This window comes from Canis lupus, chromosome 10 (assembly GCF_011100685.1).
Source record: "Canis lupus familiaris isolate Mischka breed German Shepherd chromosome 10, alternate assembly UU_Cfam_GSD_1.0, whole genome shotgun sequence".
In the NCBI taxonomy this organism is placed as follows: Eukaryota; Metazoa; Chordata; class Mammalia; order Carnivora; family Canidae; genus Canis; species Canis lupus.
This window is the reverse complement of record NC_049231.1, coordinates 44,041,686-44,061,024: the sequence shown is the minus strand read 5'-3', so window position 1 is coordinate 44,061,024 and position 19,339 is coordinate 44,041,686. Positions and strand designations below refer to the sequence as shown.

The 19,339-nt window shown below is 40.0% G+C and overlaps 1 protein-coding gene across 4 annotated transcripts in view; it reads right to left on the bottom strand.

Moving 5' to 3' along the window:
- The window catches only part of AFF3 (AF4/FMR2 family member 3), a 522,431-nt gene that overhangs the window by 101,241 nt on the left and 401,851 nt on the right, over positions 1-19,339 (bottom strand). For all 4 annotated transcript variants that reach the window (XM_038551011.1, XM_038551013.1, XM_038551012.1 and 1 more), the window contains one exon: positions 15,388-15,439. In XM_038551011.1, coding sequence (XP_038406939.1) covers positions 15,388-15,439 — 52 coding nt within the window. The remainder of the gene's footprint in view (positions 1-15,387; positions 15,440-19,339) is intronic.

Below are 19,339 nucleotides of genomic sequence, written 5' to 3'. Positions count from 1 at the left end.
CAGGGGATAGAAAGGAAAAATGTGAGGACTATGTGAGCACATGCCACGGGGGCTGTCCCCTGTCCATGGTGATGACATCAGACTCCTCCTAGAGGGGCTGGGGCTCCACTGAGGGCCTAGAACATAAAGGGCACCCTAGATAGTAGGCCATACTGAGGCCCAAGGCAAAGGCAGATTATGGGACAGAGGGTCCCAGTGGCTTCCTGGAAGCCTGTGGGGTGGGGAGCTGGTGTGGGAGAGTGTAAGAGGTCAGTGTCAAGTGCAAGAACAATGGTAGGAAGACCTATGGTGGGGCATGAAGCTGTCAGGATTCACCACAATGTCGGGGGTGGTGGTCTGCAGAAGTAAGCTAAGCAATAGCCAGCCCCAAGCCAGGTCAGAGTAATGTGGCATTGCTGTCCATGTCAAGTAGCTGCATCTAGCTGGCCAGCTGGACACTGACCCCATAAAGGGTCAGGCTCAGGGAGGCTAGATACCAGCTCTTTGAGGACAGGGAGTGAACCAAGCAAGTACTTTATTGAACAGCCTTCGGTACAAGGTTTAACCAATGGCACAGAGCACATAAATGGTGATAAGTATACTGCTGCCAGAAGACCAAGTCATACTGGGACCTGTCCTGAATGCTGTGGGGATGATGGGTTAGCTTTTATCTCATTCATTCCATTCACTCTCATTCCACAAATATTTTATGCAGAGGATGAGAACTCAAAATTGGCAACTGGGCTTTAGGTTTTAACATGGATTCTAAAGTTTAAAAAAAATAAAAATAAAGTTTTTCAAGATTCCATTAGGGATGCCGGGGTGGCTCAAGGATTAAGTGTCTGCCTTCGGCTCAGGGTGTGATCCTGGGGACCCAGGATTGAGTCCTACATCGGGCTCCCTGTGTGGAGCCTGCTTCTCCCTCTGCCTGTCTCTCTCTCTTTCTCTCTCTTTTTTTTAAAGATTTTATTTATTTATTCATGAGACAGAGAGAGGCAGATTCCGTCAGTATAATTACAAACTTCGTGTTCCTTTTTGTTTTTGTTTTAAGGAATTAACAAGGCAGTATTTTGCTCTTAAACAGCTACCATCATTCAATTGTCAATTGCCCTCTTGTGTAAAAGGATCTAGCACATCTTTGCTGAACTATTATTTTGTTCAAAACCAATATGACACTCTCTATGAAAATGCTTTCCCTGCAAGAAATTAATTTTTTTTTCCTTGTGGTGTTTTCCAGTAAAACCTTTAGCACTTTCTTTCAAGGTACTAAATTAGGGACTATTTGTGGCCCCTGCTGGACAGGTGGTAAGTTATCAGTCTCTCCCCTTCTGTTCCAAACATAACTACTTTATTGTCCTAAAGAACATGTTCACAAAACTTAATCCCCACTAATTAGGGGCTGGGTTGTCTTGTTATCTATGTTCTCAGAATGTTTCAGTTGTTTAGGAGAGAGATGATAAGAGTCAGATAAATAAAAACTTGTAACATCTAGGCCTACATCTTCAGATTTCACATTTCATCTTCATTGTATGCGTGGCATACATACCTGGGGACTAAGTTTCAACTCTAGGCTTCCAGTTTTTATCATAATTTTCAATTATTAAGTGGTATATGTGCATTATAGGAAAAATGACATGCATACAACAAACAAACACACAACAACAAAACAAAAAACCACCTCCATTTTGCCACTGGGGTGATAGCTACCATTAGCAGCTTGGTGTGAATCTATCCCTATTCTCCATGTAAATGGAGAGTAAAGTAAATCAGGGCTGTCTTGTGGCCAGTCTGAACATAGCATTGCACGAAGACTATGAAAGTCTTGAAAAGTAAGGGAAGTATCAAAGCCTCTTGACAAGAGAGGGTTGGGGAGATAGACTGTAACACACTATAAACCCCATTCTTCTTTATTCAGACATATTTTCCAAGTTCCATGCTGTGTGGCAGTGGCCCTGTCTCTCTTCTCCTTCCCTCCTCCTCTTTCTCTCCCCTAAAGCTCCAGAACTTCTCTCCTCTTCCTCTGGTCTTCCAGATCTTTTCTTCTATGATTAACTCCTTGCCTTTTCTGATATAAATCAATTTTCCTGGCGTCTTCCTCTACTCCTCTCCTTTTATTACTAAATAGCCATTAAAAAAGGTTCCAGAAATACAAATAAAGAACACTCTTGGGGAGAAGGAAGAGAAGTAGAAGGGAGAGGGGAGGATGTTAAAATGTGTACTTTAACAGCTTTACAATAATACATATTTTATATTAATATAAAATGTTTTCTATTAATCTACTTTAGTATTTTTGTCCAGTTACATTAAGATATTGAAACAGGGGGTTCGGTAAGGTTGACTTGCTCATAGTCACAGAGTCAGTAAGTAATGGAACCTCAGGCCACTGAGGTACCACAGAGCACCCAAGTCCTGTCTCTACCTCACTGTGACTATTCTTGTCAGAAGGTGAATTAGGAATTCTTTCAATCTCAGTGCCAAAAGGACTAGTGGGATCCTGTATGGATACTAACACACACACAGGGCAAGCTTCCTGTGGGGATGCTAATGAAGAGGAAGCATAAGAGTCCACCTTTTAGACAGGTGTTTGCAAAGGAGATGGGAGGGTTTTAGGTTTCTGAGACTAAAGTCTTTTTCTCAAGAGGTTTACAGGTAGAAACATATAGTTTATCTCAGAGCTTGACAGAAACTCCTAAGGAGGAAGTATTTTTTTATTTTATTTTATTTTATTTTATTTTAATTAATTAATTAATTAATTAATTAATTAATTTACCTCTAGAGCTCACCAGGACAGAATTGCATATATAAAGGAAGTGCTTGCTGCCTGGGTCAAGTCTAGGTAGGTGCAGAGATCGCTGAGGATTCACCAGGCAAATGAGGCAAACCCACCAGTATTGCTGGATGATGATGAAAAATCCAAGCTCAGCTGTAAATTCTCACAATGGTGACAGTGGTGGAAACATCTGGGTTCTGGGACAGAACGCTGGCAAGGTAATAGCCTTCCATGTGAGTGTGTATGTGTGTGTGTGTGTGTGTGTGTGTGTGTGCAAGTGGTTATCTAGCATCTGCAATTTCAAACAAGCAAACAAGCAAGAATGATCAACATATCTAAGGATGGCTGAGTAGCTTGGAGATAGTCTACAGGTAGTATGTTGATTTAAATAATTCCTGGTTGTTGAATGGAATGGAAGGTTAAATTTGGAGTGTGGAGGGGATGCAACCTAAGCCCTGCAATTCTACTGTGGCTTTGTGGCCTGCTTGTTAGGGTTGGTCATCCACACACTCTTAGAACTCATCTCACAGAGCAGTTTCACTGCGGGCCAGATCTTGAGCATGGCCAAGACGGTGATGGCCTGTTAACAACTCTCATTTTTGGCACTGCAGGTAGATACTGGGTTCAGTCACTTCCTACTTTGTTGGGTTTGCCAAATGCCTTTTAAATCTTTCAACAAAATCCTTATGCTACCTCAAAATAATGCTTTGGTGGGGACCCATTCACTTCCCACTGACCTTGGTTTGTGTTCAATTATTATGAATGCAACTGGAGCCTAAGTTGTGTGGAATATAAATGTTACTTTGTTATTGTATAAAGATGAGAGTCACATAGATGTTTTGATAGTTTTATTGTAAATGCAACCAAAATCTTAAGTCTGGCTTTACGTTTCACTTAAACATCTTTTTCACTTAGATGACATAGCAATATTTGAAGGTAAAAATAGTTTTGTAATAGTTAAGAGTCTTATGGTTGCACTTTGCAAACCAATTTTTTGACATAAAAGAAAGTTAAATCGATTCTGATTGTGTTCCTATTAGTATTAGCATTTTCACCTCTCAGGAGGCCACTGCCTTAGGGTTTATATGTGAAAATAGTCTCACATATAAGATGTTGTAATCATATATTCTTCTCTGAACTGCTTTGAAGTTTTAAGAATGAATCCCAGTTTGAAAGAAGTGGCACCCAGACACATGTTGTTGAACTGACCTCCCTAGAGAGATAGTCCAGCTAACTTGCACTTTTTGAGCATGAAGACGACCTTTAGGTGGCCTGATGTTTTGGGAACTGTCTGGTCAGCTTCTTAAAGATGGTGTTCTATCACTCAGCACAACCTGTTGGCTGTAAATATGGTCAGGATGGAACTGGCAAGTGCCAAGGGGCGTTGAATTACCACAAATGATTATGCTCCATGTAGAAACAACAGGCTAAGAGAGTCTCCTGAGAAAAGCTGTGCTAGGAGATAACCAGCCCCACTTGGGGAAGATTTGGAAAAACACAAACAAAAATAAAACTTTCCAAGTGTATATCTGGACCAAACACCTGAGTGACTGTAGGTAAATCCCTCACTAAATGAAACCACTCAAGCCTGGATCTGAGTGATAGCACATACTCCGAGGAACATCCATTCTTGAATGGTTACACTTCTGAAGAAGCTATTGAAGATTAAAAACCATTAAACTCACAGGACAAAGGACTATTCCTCTAAGTTAAATAGCTACATCCTCTGGAGGGGGATTTCCACTTCCTCTGCCAACCGGGGGCTCTCCTGGCAGCTGTATTGAGAAGAGGAACATGCCTATCAACTCTTGATGCATGCATGGCCTTTCTTCTGTTCTGCAAATGGAGAGTCTATATTTTGTTGGTACTGATATTCACCATTAACAAACACTTGGCTTAGTTTCAAAAATGAAGGTCCTCTATGAATTCTTGAACTTAAAGCAATGATTCTCTGTTTCTTTTTTTGTGTGTGTGTTAATTATATGTTTACCCAAGTTTCATGGATCATCTTTTAATTTTCATGTAATTTTCTCATTTCCTGGATTTCTGTTCAGGGTCTTCCAGCTGAAGCTAGTCACATCCTATGGTCCAGGCTGGCTGGGCATAACTAAACTGACATAAATCTCAATTGGGTCCTTGGAAGAGGTCTGAGAAAATATTTTAGGAAATAGGGTTCTGGGCCTTTGTGTATCTGTGCTCAGTGACATTTAAGTCAGCTGATAATTTCAGTTTTGGAAATTACTGTTCATTAACTTGAAACAAAGGCCATTACATTTTTGGGTGTCTACCCATGCTCGTGTTTTTCACAAATGTTTTTGAAGAGTGGCATGAGTTAATAAAATTGGCCATATTAAGAGAATTTTGCATTTGCTTCTGGTGACAATAAAATTTTATTTATATAATCTGATTACTTAACTAAGTTTTAGGACTGTTATACAAATAAAAACCTCCTGCTTCACATTTGAGTTTTTACTGACTTCAACAGAAGCTTCGAGTATATGCTTACTTCATACACATGACAAAAACCTGACAGGCAGCAGTTTTCAAATTGACTTACTGCTCTATTCCTATATTAAAAAGAAACCAATTCATCAATATGATTAAATTGGATATTTAGCTTAGTTATAACATTAATTCAAGACTAAACATAAAACCAAACATAAACAACTCTTTTTTTCCCTATTCTATTAATATATGCTATTTTTTTTTTTTTTTTTGTACATTGAGGGCAGAGCTTTTCCTGGCATTTAAAATTTACTTTAAATTTTTAAGGCTAAATTATCATAATGAATATCACTAATGTGTCTTGTTTGATGTTCAGCACTTAGTGGGCATTTAAGATATTCTCAGAATGATTCTAATGTAAAAATTTTTTAGCTCTTGTTTGACTACAAATAACATCTACAATACAGTTCATTTCTAATGTAGGAGAAACTTGATTTTGGAATCTTGCCCCTCAAACCTGGTCCTGATTACTGCTTCAACTCCTGTTTATATAATTCTACACAAGTTTGGCAGGATTCAAGAGCACATACCAGGGTGTTGGCTTTTATGAATCTCCTGGGATGTGAATGTCAAGCTGACTGGATGAACTCTGGCCACAAATCCCAGACAAGCACAATGACTCTATTTATTCAGACTTGGCCGCCTGAATGCAGATTGACTCTGTGGGTAATAAATTTTCACAGGCCAAGAACTCCGGCATCAACCAAGCTGATCTTGAGAAGAAAAATGTACCCAGGGAAGTGGAGCTGGGCTGCACAAACCTCCTATGTTTTTATTCCACGTCTGCATATCATTTAGCTAATTCATTTGGTCACTGATAGACATGCACTGCCAATGGCTTCAGAGATTCTTTTCGAAAGCTCTGCTTTCTCTTATGCAATTGTCATATTAAAAAGGAACAAGGGAAAAAATGAACAGCGCCTATTACAATTGGCAATCTGCTTTCAATATTACACCCCAAACTGATGTTAGTTATCTAATGGCCTCTATGGTAAAAAGGAGAGAACTGAGTGGGAATGCTTCTGTGTCTTCCCATAAGAAACCAAAGGCAACAAAAAACAATGAGAACTGCAATTCAGTGCTCAGAGCAATTGCACCTATAATCTTGACATCTTGATGTAGCGAGGCTCTAGATTCATTCCAAGAGGGCTGAGATTCTTTTTGAGAGACATGATTAGCACTCTATGCATTAAAAATAAGAAAAGAACTGGCTCTTTAACTTGAAGATTTATGTTAACTACCTAGATATCTATTAAATTAATTGTGTGCTCTCCAAATATTGATTGGGGATTAAAGGTAACTTTTCTTCATTGTAAGAAGTAAATTATGCCAGAAGGAAAATTTCCCTCTACAGATTATATCCAATGATTAGTGCCTGTAAAATTAAAATTGTCAGTTTGAGTGGATAAACTATGCTCATTTAAAGAGAAAAATTCAGTTATACAATTAAAATGAAAAGACTGCTTGATACGTGTGGATAATGTAATTACTGGAAGCTACAGGCACATACGTAGCCATTCAATTTGGATTCCTGCTTCTTTACTCTTCCTAAGCTTATATATTTGTCATCTCTGAAACACTGTCTGCAGTTGACACTCTCTCAGCTACCCCTTGCTGAAAGTTTAATCATCTGTTCTTCTCCTTAAGCCTTAGCTATAATAATTTCATCTAGATATTTGCCTTGTCCAACTTCCCCAAGCTTTTCCTGACTTGAGAGGCAGAGCTCCTCTTTTTACCAAATTGGAAGACAAGAAATATAATCAATTGCTTCAAGTCCATTAAAAAAAATTCCTCTAGTACTTGGTGACTTTAGGAATAATTTTGTCTTAAATCTTCTAATTTCTTTGCATTCTTACATGAGGATATTGGCCTTTGGAATGTTAAAGTCAAGAGTTACAGAAAAGGGGATCTAAGCAAATTACTACATGTATCAGCATCTTTCATTTACCCAAACTAGAAAATGGATTCTCATATTATTTGTCCTAGTCCCAGTCTGAACCTTATCAAGTGTGAAAATTATAAGAGCAAACATTGGAATACGCTTCCATTTTAATTACATCCCTTAACTTTCCAGGTAAATTTTGTCATAATCTTAGCTCTAGAGGTCACAGTAAAAATTCTGCTATCATTGAAAGAGAAGGCTATCGAGAAACCCATTCTTTTGGTTTTGGAGGCTTCTGTTTGAGATAAATTCTGAACATCTGTAACTTCAACATGGCTTCGCGGTAACAATATTTAAGAAGTGATTATAGGCATTTCCATGGGGATTGGATAGAACTTTCCTCTTAAATAGGTAGATTATTTGTACATTAATCTACGGCCACCTTATGATTTTGGATCTTATGTTTTTGTCTTCTCTGTCAACTCCTTTGATCTTTGGATAGGATTAACTTGAAAAATTGTAGTGCTCAGTAAAAGAAATAAAGCTAGAGCAAAAGTTACCTTTGATACTGTGTATGTATTCATGTATCCATCCATTCAGCAAGTATTTAGACCCTGCTGCTAGACCCAGTCCCTGCCCTTAGGAAACTTCTAATCTCATTGGTAGAGACAGATATTTTAAAAAGTAAACATAACACATCATTAAAGTTATGATGAGACTTAAGAAGAAAGGTTAAGATGGCTGGGAAAAGGACTAACTAGGGATCCAATTTAGATAATGGGGAGGCCCCTGAGAAACTGAGTTATGTTATGCTTCCAGCATGAGTAGGTGTTGGTCAGACAAAAAAAAAAAAAATGATGGAGAAGCCTCTGGAGGTCCTGAAGCAGCTGAGCATGGCCTGTTGGAGGAGCTGAAAGAAGGCCCATGTGGCTAATGTGTCATGAATGAGCTTAATGTGATGTGAAGGAAAGATGTGAGTGAAGCTGGACTGTGTAGGGTAGTGTTAGTCATGCTATGGGTTCTGGATTTTATCTCAAGTGAAACAGGAAACTTATTTAAGATTTTAGACCAAGGAATGAGTTGATCTGAACTGATATATATATATGTATATATATATTTTTTTTAAAGCTTTTATTTATTTATTCATGAGAGACAGAGAGAGAGGCAGAGACACAGGCAGAGGGAGAAGCAGGCTCCATGCAGGAAGCCCGATACGGGACTTGATCCCAGGACTCCAGGATCACACCCTGAGTCAAAGGCAGACGCTCAACTGCTGAGCCACCCAGGCGTCCCTGATTCATATTTTTAAGATCATTGTGAAGAGGCTGCATTATGGAGAGAAAGAATAGAAATATGCTAGTGTCTCCTAGATTAGTTTATTATTTATTTATTTATTATTTATTTATTATTTATTTATTTATTTAAAGATTTATTTATTTATTTATGATAGACACACACACACAGAGAATGAGAGGCAGAGACATAGGCAGAGGGATAAGCAGGCTTCCTATGGGGAGCCCGACGCGGAACTTGATCCCAGGACTCTGATCATGACCTGAGCCAAAGGTAGATGCTCAACCACTGAGCCACCCAGGTGCCCCTGGTTTAGAATAGCCAGGATGGAAAGAAATGGAAAGGCTAGTATTTAATTTTGGAGGTTGAATTTATAGGCCTTAGAAATGAAATTAACATTCAAGTGGGAAGTGAGAGTTGTCAAGGATAACCCTGGTGTTTTCTAGGCTTAAATATCTGGGTGTCTGGCAGGGCCACTTTCAGAAATGGAAACAATCACAAGAAGAATATATCTGTGTGTGAGTGGGTAAGGGGTGGCAAACACCAGAAGTCCAGTCCGGCACAAATTGAATGTGAAATGCTTGTGATACATCCAAGTGGAAAAGTCAAGTAGGTCTGCAGTTCAGAAAAGAGTTCTGAGCTGAGGATGTAACTTTAGAAACTGTAAGCATAGAAAAAATGAAGGTCATGGGAATGGATGAGATCACCTAGAGAGAGAGAGAAAGAAAAAGGAAGTGGAGAACAGAAATCATGAATAAATGCTGAAAGACTCCAATATGTAAAACTGGGCAGGGGAGGAACAGCCAGCAAAGGAGCCTAAGAAGAAATAGTCAAAATGGTAGGAAACAAACCAGGAGTTTAGTATTAGACACCTCAAGAAAAGTGGGGTGATCAATAGTTTTTTTTTTTAAGATTTTATTTATTTATTTATTCATGAGAGACACACAGAGAGAGGCAGAGACATAGACAGAGGGAGAAGCAGGCTCCATGCACGGAGCCTGATATGGGACTCAATCCCGGGACTGCAGGATCATGCCCTGGGCCAAAGGCAGGCACTAAACCGCTGAGCCACCCAGGGATCCTAATCAATAGTTTTCAATGCAGTAAGTCTTCTGGTAAGACAAGAGACTAAAAAAAGCCCAGTACGTTTGGCTCTGTGAAGGTCACTGGTGACCCAATGCATAATTCTGATGGGGACACGGGACAGAAAGGAGTCAAAAGAACAAGGTCCCAAGTAACAGAGAGGAAATGGGACAGACTTTTGATAAGAGGAAAGCAGTGTTCTCATATAATAGGAGTAAAGGAGGGGATGAGTGAAGATGAAGGTACTTTTGTGGATCTGGTTATGGAAAGATGAGGCTTTCCTGTTGGAAGCTGGTCAGCCAAGGTATGCACTAGGATGAATAAGAGAACACAAGTCAGCTGCTCACTCAAAAAGTCAGGAAAATAGAGAAGGAAATCCCCGTTATCCATGTATTATCAGTTCTGTGATGGAGGACACTAAGGGAGAAAACCTGTAAAATGCTATCACCAATGAACTGTTAATAAGTTATGTATGTATAATGTAGTTCTTGGAACAGCCACTAGAAAAGCTATACAAAGAGGTACACTAAAAACACTAGAGGTAAATAAAACCTCTATTATCTAGAGGTAAATAAAACCATCCAGAATTCTGCAGGATGCTCAAGAAACCTACAGAAGTCAGGAGAAAGAAAAATGAAAACAGAAAGAAAAGGAAAGTGACGGAAGAGCAAAAATAAAGTGACAGACTTAAGCCCTAATATAACAATAATTACATTAAATGCAAATGTTCTAAATATGTCAATCAAAAGACAGAGATTGGTTGGGATGTCCGGGTGGCTCAGCGGTTCAGCATCTGCCTTTGGAAGATCCTGGAGATCCAGGATCCTGGAGATCCAGGGCCTGATCCTGGAGATCCAGGATCGAGTCCCACATTGGGCTCCCTGCATGGAGCCTGCTGCTCTCTCTGCCTGTGTCTCTGCCTCTATCTCTGTGTCTCTCATGAATAAATAAATAAAATCTTTTTTTTTTTTTTTTTTTAATTTTTTTTTAAATAAATAAAATCTTAAAAAAAGACAGAGATTGGCAAAATAGATAAAAATATGACAACATACTGTAAGAAACTCACTTCAAACACAACAATATAGGTGGGTGGAAAGTTAAAGAATGGAAAAAGTTACATTGTGTAAACATTAGTCAAGAGTGCAGTAGTGGCTAAGTCAGTATCAGATACAGTACACTTCAGAGCAAAGAAAATGACCAGAGATGGAGTGGAACATTACATAATGATAAAAAGTCAATCTACCAAGAAGACATAGCAATCCTAAATGTTATGCACCAAATAACAGAGCTGTAAAATATGTGAGGCAAAAACTGACAGAATGGAAAGGAGCAGTAGACGAATCCACAGTTATAGTTGGAGACTGCAGCACTCCTCTCCCAACGATTAATAAAACAACTAGAGAGAAAGTCAGCGAGGATCTAGAAGAACTCAACACCAACATCAACCAACAGGATCTAATTGACATTTATAGAACACTCCATCCAACCACAGAATATACATTCGTTCAAGTGCCTGTAAGACATTTACCAATACAGACTATATCTTGGGCCATAAAAAATATTCAGTCAATTTACAAGAACTGGAGTCCTACAAATGTGTTCTTTGACCACAACAGGATCAAACCAGAAATCAATAAAAGATTACAGGAAATCGCCAAACATATGGAAACAAAACACCCATTTCTAAATAAGCCATGTGCCAGGGGGGAAGTCTTACTGAACTGAAGGACAATGAAAATACAAAATACCAAAATTTGTGGGATGTGGCTACAGCTTGCTGAGAGGGAAATGTACAGCACTATGTGCTTATATTATAAAAGAGGACAAGTCTCAAATCAGTAATCCTTTTTAAAGAAAGATTTTATTTATTTATTCGTGAGAGTCATAAGAGAGAGGCAGAGACACAGGCAGAGGGAGAAGCAGGCTCCCTTTGGGGAACCTCATGTAGGACTTGATCTCAGGATCCCGGGATCATGACCTGAGCCAAAGGCAGATGCTCAACCACTGAGCACCCAGGTGCCCCTCATATCAGTAATCTAAGGTCCCTCAAGAATCCAGAAAAAGAAGATAAAAATGCATGGAAAGCAATGGAAAGAGGGAAATAATAAAGTTAAGAAGTAGATAAAATCGAAAACAGAAAACTTAATAGAGACTATCAATGAAACAAAAACTTGTTTTTCGAAAAGATCAATGAAATTGAGAAACCTCTAGCAAGATGACAAAGACAGAAATAAGATCAATATCAAGATGAAATGGGATATCACTGTAGACCCAGACATTAAAGGGATAATAAAAGAACAGAACATTCTGCACATAAATATGATAACTTAAAAAGACATGATAAACCAATTACTTAAAGAGCATATACTGCCATAACCTACCCAATGTGAAATACTCTTAACAGCCCTTGAACTATTCAGAAAGTAGAATTTGTGTTAAAAATCTTCAGGTTTATGTGGTTTCACTGGAGAAGTCTGACAAGTGTTTAAAGAAAAATTAACTTTAACTTTATATAAACTCTGCAAGAAAAAACAAGTGCAGGGAACACTTCTCAATTTATTTCATAAGCCAGTAAAGTAATGACCTTCTCTCTTTCTTTCTTTTCGTTTTTTTTTTTTTTTGAATGCCCTTATTTCAAAACCAGACAAAGACAATACAAAAAAGACAAACATGGTGAGGATGCGAAGTAACTGCAATTCTCTTACACTCCCGATGAGAGTGTCAATTGGTGAAACTGCTTTGGAAAATGGTTGAAAGTGATCTATCCAACTTGAACATGCACATACCTCCCGGGCCTGATTTCTACTCTTGGGCACAGACCTAACAGAAATGTTTCCATATGTGCACCAGATGACCTGTAGAAAAATGTCAATGACAGTACTACTCTGATACCCCAAATACCCTTGTACCCATCAGGAGTAGAAAGGGTAAGTAAATTAGGGCATATGCACATGATGAGATACGACTGGGCAATGAAAATGAGTACTTTTCAATTGCTTGCAACATGGGTAAGTCTCACAAATATAACACTGAGTGAAAGAAGCTACAAATGAGAGTACACACTATATGATTCCATTGATATAAAGTTCAAAAACAAGCAAAATTACCCTATGGTGTTAGAAAAACAGGAGAGTGGTTATTCTTCTGGAGGATGGTGACTGGATGGGGATTTGGGAGACCTGAGAGGCTGGTTGTGTCTGTGTGGTGATGACAGGTGTGTGTGGTTTTTGAATGTTCATTACATTGCATTCTTAGGTTCTGTGTACTTTTCTCTTTGTATGGATGTTCATTTGTAAGTTGACTAAAAAGCAAAAAACTAAAGGCCTATTGGATCTGATAACATGAAGATAACAGATGAGCACATGTTCTGAGTAGGCTCTGGGGATCTGACATTAATTTCCCACTACTTTATAAATGGTGACCCTGGAGCAGAGAATAGCTTGTGGACTGGGCCAAGGCTGAAAGCTACTAAGTCACTGGCACTGCAAGGGTTTGAACCCAGGGACCAGGGCTGCTCAGCCTGTGCTTACTCACTAAACTAGCCTGTCTCTTCATCCTTGGGAGCACAGAGACAATGAGGATAAAGGAAACCTTAGAATGTTCAAATCCATGTGAGTCTGAGGCAACCTGAGGAAGGGCAAATGGGCACAGCAATCTGAAGCTCTTGTAGATATCTTTGTCACAGGAAGTGACCAATAATCACAAGGACAGCCAGATGTTGGGTAAGAGAAAGCTAAGGAGTTTAGCATGCTCTGTTTATCGAGGCAGGGAAATATACAATGTATTTTTGAAAGATTTTGGGTTAAGGGACAAATTCTGATGATATCTGGCAAATTCATTTATGTGAAATGTTTAATTATCTCCTGATGCCAGAGAAATGCAGTGTGAGTGTGTGTGTCTACACGCATGCATGTGCATAGGCTCTACTCTTCAGGGTCACAATCACATTTTGGTTTTGGAGGGGAAAAATACCATATCATTAGCCTTTTTTTTAAAGCATGGAAATTATGATTTTGTGATTAGGCCAGGCTATAATTATAGGCCAAAGGAGGATAACTTAATATAATTAGTGTTAGAGCAATCACTTAAACCACCTCATACAATGTCTAGAGTCTTAATTATACTACTGTATAAAAAATCACTCATTCCGTCAGCCACTTTTATTGTAAACAATGGAAAGGTGTACACACATAGGGACCACACGTAAGAAAAAAGGATCTAACCTGTATATTCACAATATATTATCAATGATCACAGATTAGAAAGGAGTGGCTAATAGAGCAAAGTGATTCAACTAAAAGTTCTTACTGCCTTAGAGAATGTGTCTAGTACATCCTTGATAACTAATTTTTTTAATAAATTGAGTTTTCAGTGGAAATATTTCCCAGAAATAACTCTGGAAAAAAATTTTCCAAATTAAGAAAGTTTGCTGAATACAGTACTCTGTGAATTCCTTTTCTAACATAAAGGAGACATAATCTACACATCTGATATGACTTAATCCACAATGTACCTATCTGAACCCTTCACTAGGAAAAAAACATGAAGAGATGAAATCATTAGCTAATAGTCACATAGGTGAGGAATCAAAATCAGGAGTGAGGTCACTCTCAGTTCTCAGTATTGCTGTGTTATGGATAGCTGACTGTCCTGGTGTGCACACCTAGAAACAAAGTTGTCAGTCTCTACAAAACCCAAAGCCTGAGCAGCTCACCTTGCTCAGTTAGCTCTCCTTCACTTTGGGTTTTCCCAGCTTGCCCCCTAGTTTCAATTCAAGTTCTATTTCACACCCAGGCTCTGGTTTGCTAATTCACTTTCTTCCTCAAGGTGAACAGGCTCTTTCTCTGTGATCTTACAGCCACATTCTGCTTAGATGCTCTTCCTGGAAATGTTCCTTTGACTTTTATCTCACCTCTGCACACTTTGCGCATTATTTGCATTTGCATGGCTAGACAGCTGAATTGCCTGTATAGTGCTCCATGACACCTTCGTATAAAATTCATGATTCCAAGATCAATTGCATACTACCTTATAGGGCATGTAAAAATAACTTCTGGAGAAACCTATCTGGATTGTCTTTATACCTACCACATTTGTCCAAACTTGACAAAATACCACACGGATAATAAGAAAAACGGAACAGAGGTGTAGGAAAATCTATCTTTTTATATTTTCAAACTTGCTTTAGAATACAAACATTTCCTGAAATGCAGACGTTGAAAGTGATGAATGTAGCGTGGCTATTTTTTCACCTTAACTGACTGATCGGAAGAGTATTTATAAACCCCTGACTGATGTCTTGAGCTGGTAAATCAACACCAGGGGAGAACACGTTAAGCACATTTATCATCTAAGACAAACAGCCTATTCAGAGCATGATTATTTTTTATTCATCGTTTAAGTTTCACCTCTGCGTTTGCTTCTTCTCAATGTTAATAATATCTGTATAAGACTTCTCAATATTTAATGTTACAGCTTGCCCACTGCATGCTGATGAGGTTAGGTCACACACTTGATCTCTAGAAGACTAGTAGTGAGCTTTGCCAGAAAAAAGAAAAAAAGAAAAAGAAGAAGAAAAGCAAAAATAGGGTCTATTTTGTATTGAAGTCCAGTGGGTGCTAGGGGCTTCCTTGTAAGTGCCCATTGTTGGTTTCAAAGACACAGAAATCACACATCACAGTTATAAGGAAAATTAAGGCTAAGATATTTTAATGGACTGGCCCCACAGCATGAAAGCTCATAATTACCAGAGGGCACCCAGCAGCCCAGAGAACCACAATTTCGAATGTGTATGATTCAGTCAATACCCAGGACAGCCTGGGGGGTGAGCGGTGCTGTCACATTCAAAGGACAGCAACACGAAAGAAAATCTTACCTGTTCATTCTCCTCTTCATCACTACTTAGCTTAAGGTCATCTTCTAACATTCTGAAAAAAAAAAAAAAAAAAGGAACAAAGAGGTACAGATACTTAGCAAATTCAAAATAATTCAGCATGAAAATATCTTTTCTTTTCTTTTTATTTTTTTTAAGATTTTATTTATTTATTCATGAGACACACACACACACACACACACACACACACACACACAGAGGCAGAAGGAGAAGCAGGCTCCATCCTAGGAGCCTGACGTGGGACTCGATCCCAGGTCTCCAGGATCATACCCTGGGCTGAAGGCGGCGCTAAACCACTGATTCATCCGGGCTGCCCCGAAAATATCTTTATTAGAGCAATGTTCCAATAATAAGTATATTTTATTTCCTAATTAATTAAAAAAGAAACCTTTTCTTTTAAGCCTTTTTCTTCTGATGTGCTTAGGAAATAAAAAACTGCCCCATTATGAAGACTAACCCTCACAACAGTCCTTAATAGGGTAAGATGAGTAACAGAATCAAATAGGTGCTTTTGCATGTGAAGTTTGAACTCTATAGTTATTTGCTCGTTTGCCATGTGACAGGTGCTCTGCTATGTCTTCATTACTATTTATGGTCAACAAAGAGAAGGCAGGTAGCACTGTGCTGACAGCAGTAACACAATAAACTGGAGCTGTGAGGGGAAGCTGCTCAGGTCTCCACCAGTCAAAGGTCTGGAGAAGACATCTGCCCAAAAACCCTGCTGGATGAGGAAGACCACATGGGGGAGAAGATTCTGAAAAGACTCTGAAGGCAACTCTCAAGTGCCCCCTGCCTCTGTCGGATTTGCCTTGGCAGAAGCAATGGGAAAGGATGCTTTCGGGTCTGTAGAAGTTCAAAGCAAAAGCATACAAACAAAAAATCAAACCCTCTTATTTCTGCTGGTGATAAAATTGGATTCTTGGTGGCACTGCTGAATTGTTTATAGGAAAATAGTTTTCAGATTAATTCATTTCAAAAGAAATCTCACTCAGAGGGATACTGTGTAACACAAATGAATGCAGGCAGAGTTGCTCTGTGGGGGTGAGGGTGGGGAAGGGTCCATTTCTGATGGGCTCCAGGAATCAGTCTGAAGGCCACTGAGCCCATGTGCTTGGAGGACCTCATTGTCCTCCTTGAAGTCACCTTCAAAAGACTGTTCCCTAAAATGTGCCTAGTTTCTTTAAAAGCCAATTACAGGCCCATCCATCATCATGATATTCCTCTGAATATTTTTAAAAGTAATTTCAGTGACTTTTGGGGTGAACTTGGGGGAAAGATTTGCCAGGGCAGCACACAGACCCAGTTTTTCCCCAGTTGGCCATTTGTTTGGAGAAAATCACTTAACGCCTTCAATCTCTGGTCCCATTTCCTTATTTGTAAAGTGACAGGTTATGCTGGGCAATCTCTAACATCCAGTCCTGCTTCAGATTCCATGAGTCTAGGGAATAAAGTCACCCCCTCTTCCGTAAAGTAGAAAAACTCTTGTTTTGTTGTAGAGAGCGCAGCTGAGATATTTCTTTTTTTTTTTTTGCAGCTGAGATATTTCTAAGCAATTGCTGCTGTACCACTTAAGCCATAACCATGAGGACACCAGATCTGTTTCCTCACAGGCTATGGCCATTCTACCAGTATGGAGAGTATCACTCTTATTATTTCAACCACAGGCAAACCAAGAAAGCATCAGCAAAGACTGCCCTTCACATCTTTCAGGCGTGCGGTCCATTCCCTTTGACCTCACAAACTCCTACCCTTAGCTTCAAAGAGAAGAGACATGGTGGTGATTCATTACAGCATTGTTTAGGAAGAACCTAGGAAAGGGACTGTGTTTTCTTTGTCCTCGAGTCCTCAGTGACTAGCACAATGACAGCACAGAGTACAATACCAGTTTGTTGGCTGGGCTGGGGCAATTTCCCCAAGACTATTTTCCTACTAAAAGGCACAAATGCCTTTCTGATGAAAAAACCCAGAGAAGCAAGAAGCAGGACAGCTTCTTGCCTCCATACTTCACTCTCTAGGGGTAAACTGCCAACTGCGATTTGGTTTGATCTCAAGGATTGCCCTGGAAGCATTGGGTGTTCTAAGCGTGGGTGGTCCTGTCAGTGGGTGGCAAGAAGGAGGGGGAAGGATACACATAATCATCACTAACAACCCTTTTGTTGTTGGATAGAGGTCATGTCAAGGGTGACTGAGAAGTTTCATCTTTATATGGGCAACAGCACACACAGACTTGAAGGCCACTGTCAACCAGAACAAGAAACCCCAACGTGCCCCAAAGCAAGGGATCTTAGCTTGGCCGCAAACAAGCCATGTGACTCGCTCACCACACGAGGCTGGCAATGCTGAAAGTAACCACAACAGTAAGAACAGGGTGTAAGGTTCTCTTGTAAGGTAGGGAATACAGCTTATTGTTGTTTATTCTGAGCATGTGCTAAATGTGTAAACACATCACTGGGTGTTGGTTTGAATTTCATACTGTCTCTCACATCCCCTGATCCTGGGTAAGTCACACCTTTGGGCCTCGGCTTCGTCATTTCTGTTTTTGCCATAATTTCTAGAAGAAAAGCAGTCAGAAATCCACCTTGCTTTGTGAACTTTTATATCTTAAAAAAATGAATTTATTGTGTTTCTGGCTGAGATCTAAAAACAAAGGATCAAATGTAAAAATACTTTGTATTCAAGAAAAATCTCCAGAGAAGTTAGAAGCCAGTTAAATTTCTGAATCCTGAAATATGAGGAAAGGGCATTGAAACACTAAGTCCCTCTGACATGTCCCACAGCAGCTCTGGGACACCGCTGTCGCCAACCCCTGCAGCCACAGGCCCGGAGCAGACAGTCACCACCACTCTGCCCAATCGTCAGTAGTCACACACTGAGGTGACGGACGCTCAAGCCCATCAAGGAACACAGTCCAGCCTTCCTACTTTATTCTCATGGTCACAGCAAACCCTCCATGACTCAGCTTCCAAAGCACAGTGCGTGTCCCCATTCCCTGTGTTCTTCCAGCCTGGCTGACCAGACTTAAGGAAGAGGAGCCAAAGGAGATGTCTGAGGTGACAGCTGAACAACAAAGCATAGCTGGAGAAGAAAAATGCTGTAACCCACAAGATCCTAAGAGATGTCAGTGTTTGGCATGTGGCAGGCAGACAGGAGGCCGGGATTAGCTCCCTGTAAACATACAAATGGCACTACTGTGCCCCAGCTCCAATCCTGCCCGTTTGAGAACATTTTTATCATCTATTTCTGAAAGGAATAGATTGGCATGGATTAAACATATTAAACATGAACAAACAACAAACAAAGGTTTAAACCAAATGTAAAAGAAAATCCAAACTAAGTGTTGGTGAGGCCCAAGGGCAGAGGTGGAGGTTCTCCAACTCTATTTTCGAAAAAGGAAGGCAAAGCCCCCAATGCTCTGAAGGGCCAAAGGTAGAGTTTCAGATGGGTCATCTGCACATCAGTGCAGGGCCCGTGTTTTGGCATCATGCTGGCTCGTATGGGCACCCTGCTGTACCCCTGCACCCCTACCTCTGACCACCACCGGTCCTCCCTCCAGCCAGTAATGTCTACCCAGCCAGAGCCATTCCCTTAGCCCTCCCCCTTCTAAGGCCCTCCGAGCCCTCCCAGGGGCCTGAACTGTTGATTAGTAGGAGCACTCAGTGTTGAATGGAGGTTCAAGCCAGACCAGCTAAAAGCACTTTCTACATATTACCTTATTCGACCCCACGCACCTCCTCCAAGGTGGGCACTGCTGGGGCAGCACGCTGCACTGGTCAGAGCACGGACTCTGGAGTCAGGCTGCCCAGGATGAATCCTAACTCTACCACTCAACTAGCTGAGTGACCCGATACCTGTCTCAACGGGTTTTCCAGAGAAATCGTTACACAATCATTGGAAAGTGCTTAGCACAGAACCTGGCACAGGACAAGCATTCAAT